Raw genomic sequence first — 24,340 nt, 5'->3', positions numbered from 1 at the left:
TGCAGATGCTTATTTTTTTGCTGTCTACAACATGGAGTTGCAACAAAGAAGGTGATTGCATTAAGCATGTGAAATTTGTTTACAGACACCAAATCCTCGCAGAATACGCAAATTTCCACTGAGATCTTAAAGAAACCTTTGGTTCACTTTATCTGTACAACAGTTGGGTTCCGTGTTCAAATTTAAAGCAGCCAGCTCTTCTAGACTTGCATACTAGGGCTATGCCACCACAATTTTGCAAATGCACAATTTCTTTAATTACATTTTTGTTAATGGTAAATAAATCAAGATTGTTACACATCTCATATTAGTTTGTATTTATTAAAGTAAAATTTTGGGTAAGATCACAAGGTTTGGATAACAGCAATTTATGAGGTACAGTGCAGTCTGTATAAAACCACACACAGCAGGTTTCTGATTTTTATTTTTTTGTTTGATTTTTGGATAAACTCATGGTCAATAGAACCGAAAATTCTGTAGACTTCCAAGATGAGCATTCTTTTTTACATTCACAGAGAAGACATCAGTTTCAGTACATAATATGTAAATGGGGGCGAGAGAGAAACACATGTGAATACTTATGGAAACTAAATAGTCTGTAATTTGTTTTTATGTAGATATTGTACCTAATCTTGGATTGCTGTTATACCACAAAAGAGGAAAATCTTAACACTGGAAAACCAGCAAGTAAAACCATTGGATCCAGAAATCAAATGTATCGATTCTTGGGTTTCAGTGTGGGGTTTTGGTGTATTTTATCTGCAAGAGAAAACATCACAAACAATAATCTGAATTAAACAAACTTGTTACATTTAAATAGGTTGATACAAAATACTGAAACAAAATTGAAAAGACATTAATTGCACCAAAGTGGCTTTTTATTGCACTTGCCTTTCTTTCTGAAATGCATCTTCAGGAGTGACATCAGAATATTGTAGACCACCTCCTCTCTTTACTGGAAATATTTGATTGAGACATCTTGAATTTGGATGAACAGTCATCAATTGGAGTGTTGGGAGGTACTGGTGGAATTGAGGGGCTGCTGGACTTGTTGGCCGCTTCATGATACTCATTCAGCTTGCATGTGTACTCGGTGGCTGTCTTTTCATACCAGGCTAGTGCGGTCTGCTTTTGTGCTTCGATGAACCGAATGCTGTCTTCAAAGGCAACTTTCTCCCGCCGGTTGGCATAGTGGGCACGTTTCTGGCTTAGACTCAGTCGTCTTCCATAGTGGGCCATCTCCCAATGTCTCAGCAGCTTTCAGAAGGTTTTTTTTAAATCCTTTCCTCCGTTAAGCTGACCCTTGTCTCACCCTGTGTGATGATCACAAGAATCTACAAGAGGTCAGCTTAGGTTCTGGCAAAGTAAAATGTATCAGAATTAGCAGCCAAAACAACTCCCTTCTGCTTGTCTTAATGCAGATGTTGTTACTCTGGCCCTTGGGTAGCTCTCTCCTTCCTGCCAGTGATGTTCTGAATAAAATTGTCTTGTCTATGTGGGTCTACTTGATGGATTTAGATGTGCTATAAAGTGGGAAGTTGTCTGGGAGATGTGCTATAACTGGAGATAAAATCACTCTCAGTGCATGGAACTGTCGCTGTTACCGAGGTATCCAAACTAAACTTGACTCATTTAATTTATAGCATCACTCTGTAATTGCTTTATAGTGGTGGAGTCAATGATTAACTAAATAAAATTTACCAAGGATGACAGTTTGAAAGACAAATGCAAGAATGCTCTGAAACCACTTCATACTGACCATACTATTTGGAAATTTTTAATTGTCTGTCTCAAAAGACCTGTGCACATTTCTGTGAGCCCACACCCAAATTATGGATTTAGTGGGACATTTGTCATTCAGCAGCCAAGGCAGGTGGCAAAAGCATTTATCAAAGCAGTAGGAATCAGTTTCCACTCGAATGCTATAACATTGTTTTTACTTCTCTCTTCTTCTAGCCTGAGGCTGAAGAAGAGTTGGCATAGGACTCCTGATACTCCAACGTTTCTATTTTACGACTGTTGGTGACTGTTCTTTGGATTCTGGGGTCTGTTTCAGAAAGGAGATTAGATAATCCTGGATGTCATGATTTCTGAACACAGGCTTTCACTTGGTTCAGGAAATTATGGATAGGTTAATCCAGATTAAATCACGTTTGTGGCAACATTTACATGCCCTTTTAATTTGAGCATTGGACAGATGATCATCCAGACTGCATGTCTGAGAAATGCAGGGGACAGCTTTCACACCAGCAGCGAAAGAGGTCCCTGTGGCAGTACATAAAACTAATTGGCATATCCTCCAAAACAGGAGCAACGCAGCAGCAAAAGAAAGGGGAATGGCATATTGGAATATCACTGACTGAGTGAATGTGTAACATGGTTGGTGAAATCCACGTACACGTTCTTTGGTAAATATTGCATTATACAAAATGCCAATATTACTTGAAATGCTGAATGCCCTCAATGCCCATTTTTGCAATACTAATGATACCATTAAGTGGCATTAAATGTTCAGCATATGTAGTGTGGACGCTAAGGGTTGCTGTTGCCCCGTGAAACCCAACAGACAGACGTCCAAGACACACGTGTAAAAGCACCAAGTATAATTTTTTTCTTAAAGTGCACAAAGCACCACAATTGCCACAACTAACCGATAACAATAATCCAACAATCTTCCACTCCCAGCAGCTCCATCACACACCCTCCCAACTCCGGCTCTCTTTGCATAGTCTATGACCCGGAAGTGCTTCTCCTCTTCTTCTGGGTCAAACGCCACCTCATCTGTTCTTAATCATCCTGGAAGTACTATGGGCTTCTGTCCTCGTGACTCCAAAGTACTTCAGGGTTGTAGGAAAAGTAGTAGTCCCCAGGTCCTTTATGAGCTCCCCCTGGTGGCACCCAAAAGGGCTGAGAAAATGGACTCCAAGTCCCAGGATGCCCTGAGGGAATCTGGGGCACCGCTATCATCCTGGGGAGCTGCCACCTAGTGTCCTGGGGAGGCAGCGTCCTGGAAAGGCTGCCCTTCACCACTCTTCCTGTCCTGGGAGACCCTGACTGGATTGAGCTACTGGCTGTCTATCACAGTAGTTATTCTGTTACTATGAGAGACATGTCCTGTAATTACATGCCAGAAGAAAACCAAGTTGATCACTGTCCTGTCCAAATCTGCAATGACCGTATTATGAGATTTGGATTAAGGCAGTCTCTGAAGGAAGTATTTCATCTCGTAGGGCACCCATTCTGTACAAAAAAATCTTATTCCAGAAAATGAGAAAGGTTTGGTCAGAAAAGTCTTGCCAAATTATGTAATTTTATGGGACAACACCAGCTTTCACAGAACCAATGCCATCCATGAATGGTTCAGTGCTCACTTAAAGTATACAAATGATATTCCTCCTGCCCTATTGTCCATTCTTGAATCCAGTCGAGGAGTTATTTTCCACATGGAAATGAAAAGTATATGAAAGGCCCTTGCTAGGTGCAATGGAAGTAGCATGTGAGGACATAACAGCAGAATCTTGCAGGTATGGGTGTGCCATTTAAAAAGATTTTCCCACGTTGCATTGCAAGAGAAAATATGTGGTGAGAAGTGGATGAAAATATGTGACCAGACAGACAAGAGCAGTAAGATGTCCAGTGAAGATTTCCAGTGAATGTTGTTAAATTCTGCATGTTGTTTAGTTGTCTGCTCCTTACAAAACAGCTTCAACCTCTGTGACATTTGAGGGCTGCCTTGCATGTACTGCTGGCTTTAAGCTCTCCCATGGCATGTCTTTGAGGTTAAGAGCTGGACTTTGATTTGGCCATTCCATAAACTTTTGTTTCTTTTAAGCATTTTTTTTCTTTTTGGGTTATTGTCTTGTTGTAAGGTCCACTTAGGGATCATCTTCTGCTTTTGGACAGGCAGCCTAACATTCTTTCCTTTACCGTTCCATTTTTACCACACTTGTTAACAAAATCTCAAGATAAACTTGTCTTCTGGATAGGGCATACTACCCTCTTCTGGCCTAGAACCATGACCTTGGACTTGGAAGTTGTGATCTTCATCCCGGCTGCTTCACACGTGGTTGCAAACCACCACAGTGTGTCAAAGATGACTTCCACTATACACTATAACAGAATCACTACTGTGTGCATGTGCGTGTGTTTAGTCCCTCCAAGCAAATGGAATTGGTTGAGGCCCATGAGGAGGAGTCAAGGCGTAGGAAGCACACTGACAGGAAGCATTCACAAGACTACAAATGATGTTTTCACAGCGGATAATGAGGGCCTGTACTACTTAACAAGAAGGAGACAGGAAGCGAGTAAGAAGCAGCTTTTAAGGGAACATGCTTGAGAGACAAAGCCCCATTCCAGACAGATGCAGACACACTAGGATACTGAGAACAGACCTATGAGAAATGTTGAAGGTATACATAAGACAAGAGATATCAAATATTTTTACATTTATTCTATTTCATGTATTCTAACACTGACGTGGCTAGTTTTTTTGTGAACAGAATATACAATTAAAATAATTTGCATCAAAATTGCTAGTACTACTTTACTGACGTGCAACATTTTTGGAGCTCTACAATATGCCATCACGTATGAGAAAATTACATAAGTTTTGTTGGGTGTAGCGATGGGACTCTTACTGGCTGATAATTTTCAGAGACACAAGTGCTCACCCGGAACTCTAATATCCACAACCATGGAGAACACTGGCAGCTGCAAGGACACAAGAAAAATAAGAGTGATTTGGATTGTGCAAATGGAACACAGATGTCAGTTTGATGGTGTGTGGTTGTCACAGATAAAGACACGGGGCAAGAATGCGGCTTACTCCGGGACTCTCCATGTTGATTAGATACCAAAATGAGGCAACACGGAGGTATTTTCAAAGTATACTATGTGATTGGAAATGTGATGAAAAGGCATGAGCAATTATGTAATAAGCTAGCCCTTCCAATTCCTAGTCAAATCAGGTAACGTTTTTTGAGACAAGGTTCTGTAGCTATAGTTGTTAAATTTGACGTGAACTTCAACTGGAAGTCTTGTGAAATCCTGTAGTGTGTTATGTCCAGTTCTGCAGATTACTGCAAAAGAAAACTATACATAGAAATTAAAAATGCACCAAATATGAGTGTATTTCTCCCCTTATCCTTGGGACCACCAGCGTACCTTAGATGTATAAAATCTACTACTGGTGTGTGGTGTAGCGGGTCCACAGCGCACGACAAAAGGGACACTTTTAAATAAATAATCACCGAGCTCACGGTCTAGCGAGGGGGCGTGGCAGTGTGGCTGAAGCGGTTCTTGGGCCGATTCGCAGTGTGGGCGTTTCTCATAAGTGCACAGGGGAGAAACTGTCCACATCCATGATTGTTCCTGGGGCTCCTGATTTTCCACAGCTGCCATACCCTCTTGATAAACTGAAGCGCGAGTCGGTTAGAAGAAAAGAGAGAAACGGAGGTTGCAGGAAAAAGCAGGAAGCAGTGGACAGATGCATGCAGGGCGACTCCCCTGTTGAGAAGCCCACACGGTAGAAGCAGAGGAGCTGCAAGTAAAAAGAAGACACCAGGCTTTGTGTTGTGTTTTGGCTTTTAAAGGAGACTGTTTTCCTGCAGTATTTTAACCTCGTTGTTTTTAAGACTTTTTCTATTTATTGGTTTTAACCTCCACTTCACGTCTGTTTTAATGGATTATTTATTTATTGACTTATGGAAGGCACTGCACTTTAAGTGGACACTTTGTTTTTGTTTTGATTACTGTTTTAATAAAAGCACTTGACACTTTTGCACCATCCCCTTGCTTTGTTGTTGCCTCACTGCTAAGCTCATCGGTGACATTACCGACGGTGACAGGTTCAAGGGCTCCCAGACAGAAGATGGGAGCATGCAACGAACCCGCATCATCACATGGTGTGATGATCTCCACTTCAAATTTCTCATTCCTCCTGTATGTGTTTAACTGGGGGGATACCTGGTGTTTTTTTTAACACTGCATAAAGCTGAACCATTCCAAAACCTTCCCATCCTTATACAGTCTTGTGAAAAAATAAGTGCAACCCATGTAAGTTAATGACTTTTTCAACCGGTTCAACAGATATAGCATATTTGAGCAAATCTCACATAAAATTGACATAGTGTATTCATACTCATAATCTAAACTAACAAAAAAGTACATTTGTCATAATGAAAAAATAAACCCCATCCCCTACATTTATCTATATTTTAAATACATAAAATTAGAATTAGGTTTTCCAGATCACGTGGCAATGATTAGAACCTCAGGTCAATGCAGGTGGACTAAGTCTTGTTTAAACTGCAGATGTCATGAGACTGATGTTATCTTTGCTATTGGTGTATGTGGTGTAATCATACCATTTTCCAAACAGTTCTGTAAAGCCCTCAGAAAAAGGTGGAAGCATAAAAGTCTGGGAATTAATTAAAAGAAAATCACAACTTATCTAAAATCAATCATTGCACTTTAAGGAAAATCATCTACAAGTGGCTTAGATTTTAAATGACTGCTAATTTACCCGGGGCTGGCTGGCTGGCCAGCGGGTCAAGCAAATCCAGCCCTAGAGCCGATTGTCTGACACTAACAGAAATCCCCCAAAGTTCATTGTGGGATCTGCAAGTAACTCTTGCAAAGGTTGTTGTCAAAATACATACATCTACACTCAGAAAGAGATTGCACACATATGACCTGCAAGTGAGCTGGGTAGTCTTTACTATCCAAAAAGAACATTAGAGCAAGACTGCAGTCTGCCATTGAACATCTACCCAAAGACCAGGCCTTCTGGAACAATGTGCTCACGTCTTCCTGACTGTCACCTCTCAAAGTTGAGATGGTGGAGTCTTACATGGTGAACAGCCAGTGCTCTAAGTTGTGACTGTGCATGCATTTGGTGGATAAGAGTTCAAGAAGCTCTGAATTCATCATCAGGAGTCGGCATCTGTGGTGTTCACTATAAATTTCACACATGATGGATAGAGATTAACATCCACTTTACCGATGATTTACAAGTGTCAGTTTTCATTTCAAGGTGTATTTAATGTTATATATGTTGTTACTAAAATAAACAATGAAGAAAAAATGAAACAAATTCATAAAGAAATAAGCAAAAAAAAAATAAATAAATAAATGAATGACACATTTAATCATTTACACTCACATCATTTCACAATGCATTTATTTATTTGCATATGTGTTCAGTTTTATCTAAAATATTGCTCCATAGTTGATGGGTAACTTCTTGAGCAGTTCTTGATATACACCAGGATGAATGATTGGATGAGCAAATGCACAAGTTGACCTCACCTCACTCAGTCCAGCCTCAAACTAGATGACAATGTCACTTAAACTATGAAAAGTCTGAATTAGCATAAGCCGCCCTAATTTTGCCATTCATAAGAAACGTAGTGATTTACTTTTTGAATTATTAGTACATAATAAACAAGAATAGCTGCATCAAATATTTAAAACGTGTGCTTCAATTTAAATGATTAAAATCTAAATAGTCTCGATTATAACATAAATGTGTAATTTTTCTTCCTCTAACAGTGACCAATAAAATATTGGTAATCACAGGCGGCACGGTGGCGCAGCTGCCTCGCAGTTAGGAGACCTGTGTTCGCTTCCCGGGTCCTCCCTGCGTGGAGTTTGCATGTTCTCCCCGTGTCTGCGTGGGTTTCCTCCGGGTACTCCGGTTTCCTCCCACAGTCCAAAGACATGCAGGCTAGATGGATTGGCGATTCTAAATTGTGCTTGGTGTGGGCATGTGTGTCCTGCGGTGGGTTGGCGCCCTGCCTGGGATTGGTTCCTGCCTTGCGCCCTGTGTTGGCTGGGATTGGCTCCAGCAGACCCCCGTGACCCTGTGTTCGGATTCAACGGGTTGGAAAATGGATGGTAATCACTGACCTTTAACTCGTCTAAAATGCAATTCTACATACATATCTTGAAATTTGACACTTGTTAACACTCTGGGAGTGACTCTCAGAGGGCTAGGGTCACTGGTAAAAAATATCATAATCATGATCAGCAACCACGAAGCAGCATAAAACGACGCTCTACATTCCAATATTACCGATCCGATTTTTTCCAAAATTTTGTAAAAAGGCGTAACTTTGACCCGTCGCATTCTCGTGAACCCCTGGTGTCGGTTGGTGTGGCACGCACATCTAAAAGTCCTTCTAATCATTTTTGCTAAAGACACCTATTGGTTATTCTTTATCATAAGGGTGTAATTCCCTGCACCAAAAATGTCCTAAAAGTTTTTTAGGTCTAGTGGTGCCAAACATAAGAGGGGACCCCAAAAGCCCCGTCATATTGAATAACTAGACATCAAGACACGTTGAACTGTTAGTTATGTTATGTCTGTGAAGATTCTCAGTCATCCAGGTGACGTTATCTGGTAGGTATGTCATGGCAACTGGACTTCTTTCTGAGCAGTGAAACGTGTATCTACCTAACAAGAAAGAAGTCCAGTTGCCATGGCTCAACTGCCATATTAGTTATGTTATATGTAGGCGTTTTCTCGCACCGGTGAATTAGAATACATCGGACAAAAAACTAATCTGATACGTACATTTTTTTTAGAAGCAAAACTATAACGTTAACCTGAAAGCGTCACACGTACCGGCCTTCAGTGTGATGACACTGCAGCGCTAAACATTTTCAACACACCGCCCATCTGTCGACATTTATGGGCACCTGCTATGTCTCTATATTCAACCGGAACGTTTCGGAGTTACACTCGAGGGATACAAACAGCCGACTGAGACAATATCAAGCCATCTACCGCAGCAACGAGTCTTTTATGACTTGAAAATTGCTTCCTGTACGTGACCTCGTAGACCACGCCTCCTCTCGGTTGCGTCAACACGACAGAGCGCCGGTCTGTCACGGAGGAGCTGACCAAGATGGCGGCGTCCAAGGTGAAGCAGGACATGCCTCCGCCGGGCGGTTATGGCCCCTTCGATTATAAGCGGAACCTGCCTAAACGGGGCCTGTCTGGTGAGTTCGTTCATTTGGCATAGACGAGCCTGCAGGGTGGAAGGCTGTGGGCAGATGAGGAGGCATATGATAAACCTTGCGGGAAATGTAAACAATGCTATTGAACCAAACTAAATAAATGAGCGTACTCTCATGCTAATAGGTTTTGCTTCACATAGTTGTTTCGAAATGCCATCAAGAGTAAGAATTGGGGGTTTAGCAGGTGGGTAAGATGTAAACCCGCTGTCTTGGACTTGGAAGACCTTGGGAAAGGCGCTATATGAATAAATGTATTATTATTGGTTGCTACCTGATTTCATTTTGATGAAGCAGTTGTTTAAAGACTACTCTGCATTTAACATTTCGACAGAGATCTGCAAAATTAAACTTATAAAGAAATAATTTTAATTGTGCCTAGATATTTTATGTGCATTCACATATACTGTACATTGAAAACCTATAATCAGAATGTACATATCAGGTCACATTTACGTACAAATTTCAAATGAAATGTAATTAAAATTTAACAAATTACACAATTGATTCACGTTTACAATATTGTTCTTAATCAGTTTGTTATGAAAACATTTAGTCAATCTAATAATATGGAACATAGTTTTTGTCACTTCTCAGTTTTTTTGATTGAAAACATAGTTTGGCAGCCTGTCATTTGTACACATTGGTGCAGTATTCCTTCATCACACTCACATGCCTTCTTTCCATGTCTTTGGAATCCTGATGGTGTCTTTCACTGTACTCTTTACTCATTTCTCTCGTTTCTCTTTCATCTTAAGGGCAAAATTCCAAATGTGAATCTGAAAAAGTGAACTTTGAGACTCCTGATGCAACCCAATTTCTTAAAATTAATGCACTGTTCACAATTTCTTTATAATTTGGGACTTTATTGTTATCTAAAGAACATATAAGTGACTTCTTTGAACCATAGCCCCGGCTCTCATTCCAGATCATTTATTGCCCCATCAAATTATGCATCAGAAATCAGTTTTCTGATATCATGTCCAGCAAAAATGCCTGCTTTCAGTTTAGCCCGAGTCCGAGCCGGAAACGTTCAGCACAAATATACGTTGAAAAACTCAATTTCAGTTGTCGTCACCAGGTCACTTGTTCTTGTTACATAGATAAAAGGCAACTGGTTTAAATACTCTTTCATTCCAGCTGCTATTAATCTTCTAGATAACTCAGTTTTAATAAACATCCACAAGCTTAAATCGTAGGATGATTTGCATCAGTCATCAGTCAAGTTTAAAATATGGTTTAATTTTTATGTCTTGACAAGTTTGATCTAATGTTTCACCATAAGTATTATGCTCTTTGCCATATTTTTTATTTGGACAAAGTTTATTTTTGTTGATATGTATCATGTTGTTGTCTCTTTGTAAAACCAGCTGACAAACCAAATTTCTCTTTTAAGAGAATTGAATTGAATGGAATTGACTTAATTTGAAGACAGCAGGCTCCATCTTTTGATGATGTTTTGACAAACTGCATCATTAAACCAAACCTAACATAAAGCGGTGATGGCAGCACTTTATCTGAATTCACCAAGCTTGGTCTGATGGTCTGCTCAGCACCAAGCTGTTGCTTTTTTCCTTCTGATCCCAGATTCTGCTGTCCCACTCCCAGGGAAAACTTTGGAGTTCTGTATGCGCTAACTGCTGACCCAGTAAGATACACAAAACGCTTAGGAACCCACATATGAGCCATCGTTGCTCATTGTAGTTTTGTTTTGCTTCAAGCATAGATTATAATATTGGATAATATTAAATTAAAAAAATGATCATTACACTAAATGACTGAAATTAATTATAGCGCAGTGGCAATAAAAAATCAAATTGACAGCTGCTTTATGAAAAAAGCTACATAATGAAGAAACATGACTTTCTTTTTTGAATTTGGTGCACATGATTTTTTTTTAATGTATATCTGTGTTTAGTATTGTTTGTTTTTTTTAACCATAAGCTGTCTTAATAGTATTATCATTATTTATATTTTTGTTTGAAACTTTTAATAATTGTTAATGTTTTCTGAACTTGCAGTAAAACATCATTTATTAGACAAAATAAAAAAATAAACATATGGGCAAAAACTCATACATTTCAGATATGTTTTGATGTATTTCCTAAAAATCTAAAAGCTGCACCAATTAGCGTCTTCAATAATTAATTTTAATAAATACGTATAGAGTGAAATTGCAAAAAGATGAAATTCATTGTGGACTTAAATGAAATGCTTGTAGGATGAGCGATGGTGGGGTGACTATGGCAGATGCCACCTACTATATTTCCAGGAGGCTGCTTTCAAGTTTGTCCTTTTAGAGGTGAAATGTTAACCACACCAAGTTTTATTTTTACTCTCCTAAAGACGTGCCGACTAGGTTAGTTGTCGATTCAAAATTGGCCTAGCAAGGGTAAGAGTGCCCACTGATGGACTGGCATACCACTCAGGGTTAGTTCCTGCCTTATGCTTAATGCTTCCATAATAGTCTCTAGTGTACTTCTTATGCCTATGTTGGGTGAAAGTTGATCAGAAAATGATGGTAAATATAGTATTTGAGATCCATGTTGGGCTTAAAAACTGCAGTGTATAATATTTATATTCACAGTGAATCACAACAGACTTTCTAAGTACTGCTTTTTCATAGACAAGACTGAAAAAGAGAATATTTTTTTTATAATGTAATGATTATTCAAATCAAGGACACGTATTGTTTTTAATTGATAAAACAGTAAAACACTAAACTGCTTAACAGAAACTCAATATTGCCTTTGTAAAAAATGACTTAATTGTATTTTGTCACTTCTGTTTTGAATATTGTGTGCCATTATTATAAATAATATATACGAGGGATATCCAGAAAAAAAGGTTACAACAGCTGTTAAAAATCGAAAAATTAATATATTTCAACCAAATTTACAGGGTATGTTCCAAAATATGTGTTTATTTCTCAACATAATCGCCGTCAACTTCGATGCACTTCTTCAGCCTGGGCGCCAGCTTTTTTTATACCCTCGTCGAATACGCTCCGCTCCACCTCCGAAAGCCACTTCTCCACTGTCTCCTTCACCTCCTCATCGTTGGAAAAACGTTTCCCAGCCAAGAATTCTTTCAGTTTGGTGAAAAGGTGAAAATCTAAGGGCGCAAGGTCCGGGGAATAGGGTGGGTGGGTAACAATATCCCATCCAAAGGACACAAGCAGGTCCTGAGTCACACGAGCGGTATGGGGTCCGGCGTTGTCGTGAAGGAGGGACACACCACGAGTCAGCATTCCCCTCCTTTTGTCTTTAATCTTTTTTTTTCAATTTTTTTAGGGCCTCACAATATGTTTCAGCATTGACGGTGGTCCCTTTGGCCATGAAATCCACCAACAAAACCCCTTTTCTGTCCCAAAAGACAGATGCCATAATCTTCCGCTCTGAAAACTGAACTTTGAATTTTTTGGCTGATGGGGAATGGGTATGGCGCCATTGTTGGGACTGCCTTTTGGATTCAGGAGTATAGTGACATACCCAAGTTTTGTCTCCAGTCACCCTCGATTTCATAACACTGAAGAAATTCACGTGCAGCCAAAAGCGATTTTGGCGATGTTCTGGAGTCAACATTTTTGGCACCCATCTTGCACTTAGCTTCCTGTAATCAAGTTTTTCTGAGACAATTTCACCCATGAGCCTTCGTGAGATGTGTTGGAACATTTCATGAAGGGTGTCAATCGTCACATGACGATCACTGCGAATTTTTTCATCAACTTGCTGCAGAAATTTGTTCTGAAACGAGACGGCCTCCCACTCCTTTCTTCGTCATGAGTGTCAGTGCGACCTTCTTTGAACGACCTAACCCACTTGTAAACATGCTGACGTGACATTACCTCAGGTCCATAAGTTTCCACAAGCTGACGATGGATCTCGGCTGCGGATTTGCGACGCAAAGTGAGGAACTTGATGAACGAACGAATCTCGCATCGGCGGTAGGTGGAGCAAACGGCCTCGGCAGAGGTTGACGAACTCGCTTGCTGTGATGACATTTCACAACTGACTGACGCGGCCCCGGGCTTATTTTGACCGTTAGGACCCCCCTACACGCAGGTATGCCAACCTTCGAAAAAAAAAATTCCCTGCACCCTCCAGGGCACTTGTAACCTTTTTTTCTGGATATCTCTTGTATAAAGATCAGAAATAGCTAAAGTCCATGGGGAGCAGCTCAGAATCATAAGATTGTTGTTTTTCTGGTCCTAAAATAGAAGAAAAAAAATAGAATTTAGCTTCCTCTGCCTAGGTCACATTCTTCCAGATATCTTTAGGATCATTTATAGATGGTCTTAACATGAGCCGTTTTTTTTTTTTCTCTACTTTTCTAGACTGGAAGTTTTCTCCTAACTGTCTTGGCTGCCTTCCCATGAACACTGTTCATATTCACCCCGTGTTATATTGTTGAGTCATCAGAAAGAGAGGTCCATTTCTGCAGTTTATTTGGAACCCCTATATAAGGGTTTCTTGTTTATTTCGGGCTTTGAAATTTTAAAGGACATCCATGTCAAAATAGATACGATGTTTGCGTATTTTCCGGTACTCCAGTTGTCGGCTATTCAACATTCAGTAAAACAGTTGAATTCCAAAACATTTTGTAATGGTTTAACAACACTTTCCGGACTGTGGTGGTTATTATTATTAATAAACGTTCAGACTTATAGTGACGAAAAATCTATTAACTAAAAAGTGAAGTAGATCAAGTTCTAAAAAGTGAAGTAGATCAAGTTCCTTATGTAAACTAAACTAAGTTAAATTATAATCCTCATACGTTTTGCTCCGTGAAATTTTATTTTTATTCTTTTATTCCATATCAATGAATTTACCTCTAGATTGTGACACATTCTGTCCCACATTATCACTGTATACGCTAAAGCCATATTCATACACTCTAGTCTTGGCAGAGAGTGTTGAGTTACTTCTATGTACTGTGAACTTTGCAAAGCACACAAGTTTTTAATGTGATGATGTGTAACAGACGCTGCCTGCAAAGGGTGACCCACTACACTTATTTACCTGTAAAAGCTGAGGCCAAAGGATCAAAACAACTAATATTCTCACCATACTTCATCCTTTCCACCCCTCTACAAGAAACTCCTTGATTTTATACATAAACACCAGGAAAATTAATTTAAATTTCATCCATTATAATAAGAAAGATACAAATACTGTAACACAAAATATACAAACAAAAAAAAATCCAAAGATACCCATGAGACCATTAACACAATATCATTATAATTCCTTTGCTTGGAGAATTTCTACAAACAGTTGTGAATTTAATAATAACTCTCCTCATTGTAAAACTGCAAAGAATTTGGGGATTTCATCATCTACGGTACATAATAACATTAAAAGATTCTAGAACCTGGAAAAACTCTATTCGCTATGGACAAAGCCGAAAACCAATGTTGGATGGCCATAATCTTTGTGCCATTTAGGTGGCACTGCATTAAAAACAGACACAATTCTGTAGTGGAAATCACTGCCTGGGTTCAGGACACTTCTGAAAACTATTATCTGTGAACACAATTTCTCGCTGCCTCCACAAATGCAAGTTAAACCTTCACCATGCAAAGAAAAAACTATATATAAAAATGGTCCTGAAACACCGTTGCCTTCTCTGGTACAAACTCATTTAAGATGGACTGTGGCAAAGTGGAAAACTGCCCTGTGGTCTGACGAATCAATTTTTGAAATTCTTTTTTGGAAATCGTGGATGCCACGTCAACTAGGATAAAAAGGAGAAGGGGCCATGTGACTTCTTAATAGTGCATAGTTCAAATGCCAGCATCCATGATGGTTTGGAGTTGCATATGTGTGCATGGCATGGGTAGATTGCACATTTGGAAAGGCTCCATTAATACTTAATGATATATACAGGTTTTGGAGCAATATATGCTGCCATCCAGAATACATCTTTTTCTGGGAAGGTGTTCAAAACTGCAAAAATTGGTCTCCTCAGTTCCCAAACATTTACAGAGTGTTGTTAAATGAAGAGGTGATGCAACACAGTTGTAAACATGTCCTTGTCCAGACTTTTTTTAAATGTGTTGCTGGCATAAATTCAGAATGATCATATATTTGCTATGTGGTATTTAAACTGTGTTCAATTAAAATATAGGGTTTAAATAAAGGTTTAAATGATTTGCAAATCATCACATTATGTTTGTATATACATTTCACACTATGTCACAATTTTTTTACTTTATTGTATATGAAGTATAGGGAATGTTTTGTAATTGTCCAAAAATTCGTCCTCAAGATTTTGATGAATCTCGACATTTTAGACCTCCCTGAGTCCTCCATTTTTGGAATTATGTCTGTGTGCGTATGTATGTAAACACAATAACTTCAGTACACTTTCACTTAAGTCAAGAAATGTTTGTATATAAGTATTACGTACAAAACATATATTTCTATCAACTTTTGGGCTATTTCCTCTAACTGGTATTTTTTTATTCCTGTAGCTGCACAGTCCGATTTTTTTCAACTTTACTTTTATAATAATTGTACAGTATATTATTAATTTGATTTAATTTGTTGTTGATGGTTCTTTAATGTACATAATATAAACATATAATCATTGTTTTTTTGTTTTGCATTGTCTTGTTTCCTTTTCAAATATCCTTCCCCGTATTTGAGAATACGAGACAGTCTAGGGGAGACCACTCCCGATTATTGGAAACAGGTTTGTACAGTAGGTACAGAAACAGAAAAACAAATGTAGAGATTATCAAATGGTTTGGAAAAGATGCAGTTCATTGTCTAATTGTGTGTAATGCAGGAAGCAGCACTGAACAGAGAGTGCCAGTCCATAAATAAATGGTTGCCTGGACTTATTTATACTCAGTAAGTTTAGAGTCACTAATTAATCAGACACAGGTATTTCTGAAATGTGAGAGAAAACCCACGCATACAACAGGAAAATTTGTAAACTCCTCACAGGCAATGCTCAGGTCAGCAAATGGATTCAGATTCTGGGGTCATGAGACAGCTGGACAGAACCTGTCTAATCAATTCTCATTCTGTTAGATTGGAAAATGCACAAAAGAAGTGAGCAAAAAATAAAAATCATAATTCCAGCTTTGCAGCAGCTTTACCATAATTTATGATTTGTATGATACTTCTCATCTGATAGATTTAAGAAGCATCACAAAATGCTCTGTTCAGCAAATTGATGAAGGTTTTGCATTAATTAGATGACAGTTGGTTAGGGAACTGAAAGCTTTCAAAATAAACACTTAGGTGGACATTTCTGTCTTTCAACTTTCAGAAATAGGAACCAATGGTTTTGCACTTTACAGTGTTAAAATCACAGTTGATCTGAAATATTAACAAGAGGCACAGTCAGGAATTTAAGGAACACTGGGACAACAGCTGAAAATCATTCTGTGGGCTTTATTGAGCTATTCTGAATTTATTTAACTTTTTCCTTGAAAATAAGTGACAGTATTAATAGATTTGAGCTGTAACAATAGCCCAGACATCCTTTGCTGAGAGCAAAGAAGGCACCTATGATTTTTAAAAGCATTTAAACATGAATTGTAAAAACAAAAGCAGGTGCAACATTGATAATGGATACAAGTACGCAGTTTGTTTATAGCAAAAGAAAAAATATTTAGTTTTTTTTTTTTTTTAAATGATGACAACAGCTATTCTCTACCTTATAATTGTGTCAGTCCATAAAATTCATAAAGCCAACAGAAGCTTAATATTTTAGAAAGGTAACATGAATGTGTCTTGTAACGGTGCTTTCATGGGTGCTGTTTTCACCTCGTATTGTAATTTTAAGACTGCATCATCAAATGAAACCTGCAGTGTTTACCTCATGGTGTCTTTACATATGGCTCCATGATTACATTTTAGATGTGTAAAGAAAACTGTTGTGTGTGTGTAAATACTTTTATCAGGTAATGTCAGTTAACTCACAAAAATATACATTCATTTTTTCAAACAAAAATAATTGGTGGGTTTAAGAATGATTTGTTACATTTAAAACAACCAAGCTGTTTGGAATGCTTTTAATATTCGTTTTTGTGTTCTGATTGAACGTAATGTGTATTTTTTGTAAGTATAGTTTTCATTTTTGCCCTTTTCTATTTCCATTGCATGGATAATGGCTTTCCTAAATGTGAATCAAGTAGATTCATTAAATGAAAGGGTGTTCCACATGATTTTACAGTTAAATGGTAATTTTTTCAAACTTGGTTAACATTATTAATTCAGTGTCAAAATATAAGGAAATAAAGGGCTTGACAGTTCTGTATTAGATACCAACTGCAGGTTTTATACTTGCATCCACTTTTCCCATCAAGTAAAAAAGATCTACATGTATGAAGTCAATTGCAAATGCTAATTAATATATTTATTATGTACCGTTTTGTGTCTGTTTCTTTTTTTCCCCATCAGTCTTTTTAAGTTAAAATGCATAATTTTCTTACATATCGGCCTTCAAGGCATGTTCAGGATGTATGCGTGGCATTTTATAGTAGAGCATGAAGACAATATCAGCTTACAATTAATAATTAATCTTTTTTTTGGTAATATTAATATGCTATTCCGAAATAAAGTTGTTCATTTTGGGGAGGTGGTGATTTGGGATTCTGCCTGATGGAGTGGAGTTAATTCCTTTGGTATCTTTCTCTCCAAAGAACTTTAGATATTGCTGTGATTGCAACCAGTCAAGATTAAGTGTAAGATTCTTTTGCCATAAAACAGTACTGAGTTCATTGTTGCATTTGTTGCTTCATCTCATTTCTGTGAAATACTCCTTAATAAGTATTGCATAAGTGGTTTGTAGTGTGGATGCTTTTCAGCATTTTAAGTTTAAGTTTTAATCAACATTTTAATTTATTTCAGGTTACAGCATGTTTGGAATTGGCATTGGTTTCCTTCTCTTTGGCTACTGGAGAATGTTTAAATGGAATAGAGAGAGAAGGCAAGTATTCAGTTCAGTATCCTTACACCTTTTAATACAATCTAAAGTATTTTTTGCTTGGCCTGGTGGAGTAGAAACATAAACAGGCAATGACAGTGTAGTACATGGCACAGCAATCACAAGTTCTAGTTTATTAGGTGCACTTATTTAGTACTGTATGGTAGCTCTTTTGACCATCAGAACAGCCTAAATTAATCGCCATGGATTCTAGAAGATTCCGGATGTGTTGTTCAGGAATATTTTAAAGTGGTATACTGAAATGATTACATTATGCATTTTCTGCAGATCAGATGACTACACAGTGTTGCTGCAAACAGTTATTTCAACCTCGTGCTCACAATGCAGTGGGTAGGGTTGAGATTTGGGGATTATATAGGTCACTGAAGCAATGAAAATTCATTGTCATGTTCCAGGGACAATTCAGTGATAAATGTGCTATGTAATGTGGTGTGACATCTTGCTGGAAGTGTTCATCTGGGTGTGAATAAACTGTAGTAGCCATGCTAGGTCAGCAATGATGTTCAGATACATCTTGCTATTCATTCATACTTAAGCAAGTATCATGGGCTCTGATGTGTACCAGGTGAAAATTCTCTATACTGTCACTGGTCTGTAGTGTTGACAACAAACAGAATGACTTCATAGACTCATGTTTCTTGTCCAAATCTCTCCTTCAGCACAATGAAAAAGTTATCTGCATTTATCCAACTAAGCATTTTTTACCCTCTTCAAAAGTCCAGTTTTGATGTTTATTTACCCACTGAAGGTCCACTTCCTTGTTTGTTTGCTGATAATATCAGAACCCAACATGGTCTTTGACTTTTAGAGCTCATTCAAAACAAAGCTTGATAAGTAGTGAATAGACGAACAGTGGTACAGTGTACACTCATCCTGCACGTACTAGCTGGAGAACAGTTTAATTATGAATTAGCCTAAACTGTTCATCTATGGGATGTGAAAGAAAAATTAAAATAATAATACAAAATCTTATGTAAGCACTGGAAAAATGTGTAGGTTACACACAGTTGGTTCATATCGTGACTATTTCAGTCTAAGACTAAAAAGGCAGGCCTAAAAACAATGAAGTGTGTGAATTTTGCCTAACATGAGCAACCTTCAAAAAGTTTTGACCCTGACTAATTAAGAGAAACACAAGTAAAATTAAGCACATTTTACTTTACAACCCAATCCTTGTGAATAATACGTTTTCTTTCATGTTCAGGATGTTTTTCTGTGCCATTCAAATAAAATCATTGTCCTGTAGCATACTTTAAGTATCCAGCAAAGGTACTCCTTCATATAGGATCAACAAGTTGTTACATAATGTCAACCTAGAGACCAGAGAGTAAGTGTGGTATGTCTTCAAATACATTGGTCCAAAAAGCAGCCTTTGTAACCTGTGCAGTGTGAGTAGTTGCATTGTCATGAAGAAGAAGGGGATGCCTAGTTAATAAGCATAATATATTAACCAGGTATGTGGGCCTTTTAAGGCATATAATCAGTCTGAACTATATTTTCAACAACATTAAAAGTGTGTATTTTATCATGCAGGTGCCAATGTGAATCACCATGCTTCCATTGTTTCAATTGTTGTTTGTGCCTGGTCTATAGTGATGTATCCAAGTTTCACCTGCAGTTATGAAATACTTCTTAAATTTCTTTCAGCCCAAATTTCAGTAGCTTGCAATTCTCTTTGGAATGCAGTGATTCTTTATTTCATTAAATTCTGAGCACCCAAATGCACAGAGATATTTCATGTTCTGTAGCTCATCTGACCCATAACTAGTCCATGTAATGTGCTCAAATACTGTAATGTTTTACATCTCCATTATTAACCAGAGCTATATAGAAATTTCAACCCTAAACTAATTTAAAAATAGTACTGCCAAGTTCCTATGAAGTTCACTGTATAAAAGTGATCTGAAACTTGACTGTTATATCCTGCTATCAGCTAAGAAATACTTTGACATTTTGATCAATTAGCTTGAAAACAAACTTGTTAAACTGAATAGTTAATTCTGTCCATAGGGTGTCTTATGACTGCAACAGGATGAAAAAAAATGTAATTACAGCTGGAGTCATTTACTCAGTCACAGTTGTCTGTACCTTAATCAGTAGAATTTTTAACTGCCACCTTGAAATAAGTGGGACACTGATGGGGTTAAACTGAGTTTACCTTAATAATTAATGCATTAGTGGTCATTGGTGCTGTCTTTTAAAACATCTTAAGGCACTTCACAGTGAGAGGAAACCATTCAATCCAAGATTGCTTGGGAAGCTAGTACCAAATTGTTCCCTCAGGTGTCATAGCTGGTTCTTAACAGGAGCAGTGTCTCTCTTATTTATTTCATTATGTTTGTTTAAACCACATGACTGCCCTGGGCACCCACAGTCCTTTGTGTGAAGCACAACATTCTTATTTCCATTTTGAAAGCATCATTTTACTTGATTTACGTTTTTAAGTTTTTTTTTTTAATTTGTTTCCCTTTCATTGACATATTTAAATGGTGTTTCTACTTTATGTCTGTCAGCTTAATACTCAAACATGTAATTTCTTTACCTTATTTAAACTTGTGTTTTTTTTAAAGGCGACTTCAAATGGAAGAACTTGAGGCCCGCATAGCATTGCTTCCTCTGTTGCAAGCAGAATCTGATCGCAGGTAAGTTCAGAAAATTTTTCATCCACTAGATGGTGCCAAACCATCACTTGAAACATATAGACACTGCTTAGAATTGGAATTTTCAAAGATCTCTATGCGATTCATTTTTGTTTTATTTTGGTTTTTGTTGGGATGATAGGGTTAAGGTCTGATAGGGCAGATGTCTTTCTCAGAATATGGTTTAATTTTCTGGACATATCTTAGAAATATCTTATACTGCTGCTGGATTATGTGAATTTCCCCTTGGGATTAATAAAGTATCTATCTATCTATCTAGACAACAGTACTGTTGTCCATCTGCTAGTGCCTATGATTTATTTGGTTTGTGGGGAAAGTTGCAGCTTAATAATTGGTCTTTTTTTGTGTTTTATTATGGTAAGACTTGTTTAAATCACAGAGACAATCAAATACTTAATAAAGCCCCTTTTAGGTCAATCCGTCATAATGTTATTTGTGACTTATAGGGTCCTTATTGTTCGTACATTTAAATTATTTCTTGTATGTACTATCAATGTGCAATGCATTGCCACTCTCCAGCACCATCATTAGTGAGCATATCTGCCTAACTTTGAAACTCATATCTTCCTTACTTGAAAAATCTCAGAAGTAATTATATAGCAAGGTTTTCTTTTCTGCCTGCTACATTGCAAGACCTATAACAGTATATATTTTTCCTCCCTCTGTGTCTCTTTCAGTTTCTCTAACCATTGCCAATCTACTTTGCAGAACACTTAGAATGCTGCGAGAAAACCTTGAGGAAGAGGCAAATATTATGAAGGATGTTCCTAACTGGAAGGTGGGTGACACAGGATAAAATTTTAGCTGGCAAGGTGTGAAATAGTTAAGCAGGCACGAAACCATGCTAAGATTTAATGAAGTGAAATGAGAAATTCTGAATATATCAGTGTTAGAGAGAGAGTTGGAAGAAAGGAATGAGTAAACAAATTACCTTAAAGGCACAGATAACCCTCTACAAGATATTATTTAGAATAAACAGCAGCAAACCCATACTATATGTATCAGGCAAGATTAGTGAGACAATGCCCTGCACTGTAGATAAATACCTATGATTGAAAATATATGCGTGTGTGTGTGTATATATTTTAATTAAAATCTGCTTTGCTGTTCTCTGTAGGTTGGTGAGAATGTCTTTCACACAGGTCGCTGGGTCACTCCCCTTAATGATGAGCTGTTCAACCTGCGACCGAAGGAAGAGCTGCTGCACAAAAAATATGGCTTTCAGTGGTATGTGTAGAGCAATGTGCTGCCACTACCAGAAATCCTCCTTGCCCAGTGTTTTCCTCCATCCTTCTCTGTTTGACGATTCATTAAATGTTCTATTAAAGCTGTTCCCACATAACCTACTGGTATAAATTTTTTGAAAGCTAAACAGTAATTTAGATACTTTTCCCTTCCATGGTGTACTGTGCTTTTTAAAATGGGCTTCTCCATAATAATATAAAATGTTTGTACATTTAGTTTTTTTCAGTCTGACTCCAGTTGGCTATTGTATCTACCACTTATACATGTTACGGAGTATGGGCACATGAACCTGTGTGAGATATATGAGCTTGTTCAGGGCAGCAAAGGATGTGTCTCTTTGAGGACTGTAGGTACATTGTAGGGTGAAACTGACTGAAAGTCAAAAGTGCAATTTAAGCTTTTCCACTGTTATTGAATGAAGATGGTGGTCTGTCTGCTGTTTCTGCCATCGAATCAACTGTGTGCTGGCTGAGACAGCTGGGCAGGGTGTCCTTGTCAGCATTCATATCACCTAACATAAACAAATTAACATTGATAAAATTCCCTGTATAGTGTTGTTGTCATAAGACTGCTGCCACTATCCTAAAATACTTTTTAAGTTTCTCAATTTTAAGGTTGTCTAAGATGAATGTTGAAGTTTGTTACACAGAAGGATTCTTGTCTTAAGTCCAAGAGCAGACAGGCTTGTTACTTCCTTTAGTATGAAGCTGATTTACTGCAGCTCACCTAAAAGGTGACAGAAAGCACTCCGTCTATAGCAGTAGGCTCTTACTGTAGATATGCTCCATTTAACCAGCTAGACAGTGCAAACTTGTGATTTAAGCTGAAACGCTCAGTGTAAAAGAAAGCCGCTCAAGTATCTGCTCTTCTTATATCTAGTACCACTTTTCCACTGGGTCTTTTTTATTTCCGTTATAATTATTATCATTATGCATGTGAAAGTGAAACAATCCAGCTGCCAAATAACATGCTGTGTAAGAGACATAGACCAACCTGTTAATGCTACAGTGAAGTGCTTGTGGTGCTGTAGTCACTGAAAAGCGAAAGAAACCCCAGTACTTAGGTTTATGTGTGCCTTTTTTTTTTACCAGTTACTTTGTTTAAATGTGTGATGCAGAAAGCTCTCTTTTTATGCAAAATGAAGTAACACATTCACTGGACCTCAAATTATAGCCATTTTTTATTTGCAACAACTTATGGGAGAATATCATGGTATTAGAAATGAGGGAAAAAAAAACACTCAAAAGTACAACAAAGCCACAAAAAGCACCACAACGATGTCCACCATTTCTAAAATATGGCTAAGTACACACTTAATATGGTGGCTGAACAGGTAATAATTTACACTTCAAGCTTGAAATAAAAAATCAAATGGATGCAGACAGATTATAGATTGTAGCTCCTGGTGTTAGCAGAAGCAGTATGAACAAACCTATTGAGTTAATTACATTTGGTTCATAAATCAAAATGAACAGAATATGGGGCTGCTGGTAGCAGAATGATAATATTGAAGGCTATACAGGATTTTTGTTTTTTGAATATCAATTGGGATTGTACTTTCAGTCGTTGTCTGTCTTGCACCAAGACTTGTATCCAGAGTTGGTAGTCTTGTCTTTCAGGAACTGTTGACAAAGGGCATTGTGAGGACAGAGAAGGATTCTAGTGGTGTTGCTTAAATATTAAGAAATATAATAACTGATGAGCATTGTTAAGATTATTCCACAAACATCACAATGCATGAAACACAACAGTGCTATGTCCTATTGAAAAAAATAGTATAAAACGTAACAGTAAAACGCAGAAGCAACATGTTCAGTGGACATGTGCTGCTTGGAGATTAAAACCTACAAATCGGGGCTTTGTTGCTGTGAAAATGCCGACAGACTGTGAAAGTGAAGCAGTTTTTTGTTTTCCCATTTGGCCGAAGTAATTTTTTTTTTAAGGCACACACATTAGAGAATTGTTTGGTTTTAATCTCCAAAAATGATGGTAAGTCACACTGTGTGATGTTTTGAGCAGATTTTATCACTGGGCCATAGATTGATTCTTCCTGTCAGGACATTTTCTTTGATTCAGTCCTTTAGTTCCAACTCATCCAGCTTTCCTTTGGGCATATCAGATATGAATGCACGCTTGTACCTTTGCCAATAGAGTTTTAGAGTTAGGAGACGAAGTTGGGTGATTCTTAACTTAAGAAATTGGAATCGACTGTTTGTATTGTTGTTCTAGTGACGTTTGCCGTGCATGTGGCTGTCTTGACACCTTGTGATTTCTGCAAAAACACCCTTGCGTTGTTGAGGCTTGGAGCCCTCTCGTTGTTAGTTTGTCACTTTATCAGATCTGTCAATTCATTCCTGTACGCAGTGTCAGCTTTGCTTCTGATGATGTATTCTGTTATACAGTTTGAGGTGATGTAGAAGCCTACAGTGAAAAGACATTCAAAATCTTTGTGG

The 24,340-nt window shown here is 37.8% G+C and overlaps 1 protein-coding gene across 1 annotated transcript; it reads left to right on the top strand.

Moving 5' to 3' along the window:
- Nucleotides 1-8,866: 8,866 nt before the first annotated feature.
- On the top strand, nucleotides 8,867-21,984 carry ndufa13 (NADH:ubiquinone oxidoreductase subunit A13). Its single transcript, XM_039766671.1, has 5 exons — nucleotides 8,867-9,003; nucleotides 17,886-17,964; nucleotides 20,553-20,624; nucleotides 21,351-21,420; nucleotides 21,760-21,984. The coding sequence occupies exons 1-5, from the start codon at nucleotides 8,910-8,912 to the stop codon at nucleotides 21,877-21,879; spliced, it is 435 nt and encodes a 144-aa protein (XP_039622605.1). The 5' UTR covers nucleotides 8,867-8,909; the 3' UTR covers nucleotides 21,880-21,984.
- Nucleotides 21,985-24,340: the final 2,356 nt, after the last annotated feature.

Source organism: Polypterus senegalus, chromosome 10 (genome assembly GCF_016835505.1).
Source record: "Polypterus senegalus isolate Bchr_013 chromosome 10, ASM1683550v1, whole genome shotgun sequence".
NCBI classification, from domain to species: domain Eukaryota; kingdom Metazoa; phylum Chordata; class Cladistia; order Polypteriformes; family Polypteridae; genus Polypterus; species Polypterus senegalus.
This window is presented reverse-complemented; position numbering and strand designations above follow the sequence as displayed.

Excerpts from the sequence above, each read along its gene's own strand:
- ndufa13 (XM_039766671.1), top strand. The coding sequence starts at position 8,910 with ATGGCGGCGTCCAAGGTGAAGCAGGACATGCCTCCGCCGGGCGGTTAT. Across the intron at positions 9,004-17,885 it reads GCCTAAACGGGGCCTGTCTG|GTTACAGCATGTTTGGAATT; the intron begins GTGAGTTCGTTC and ends AATTTATTTCAG. Across the intron at positions 17,965-20,552 it reads AAATGGAATAGAGAGAGAAG|GCGACTTCAAATGGAAGAAC; the intron begins GCAAGTATTCAG and ends TTTTTTTTAAAG.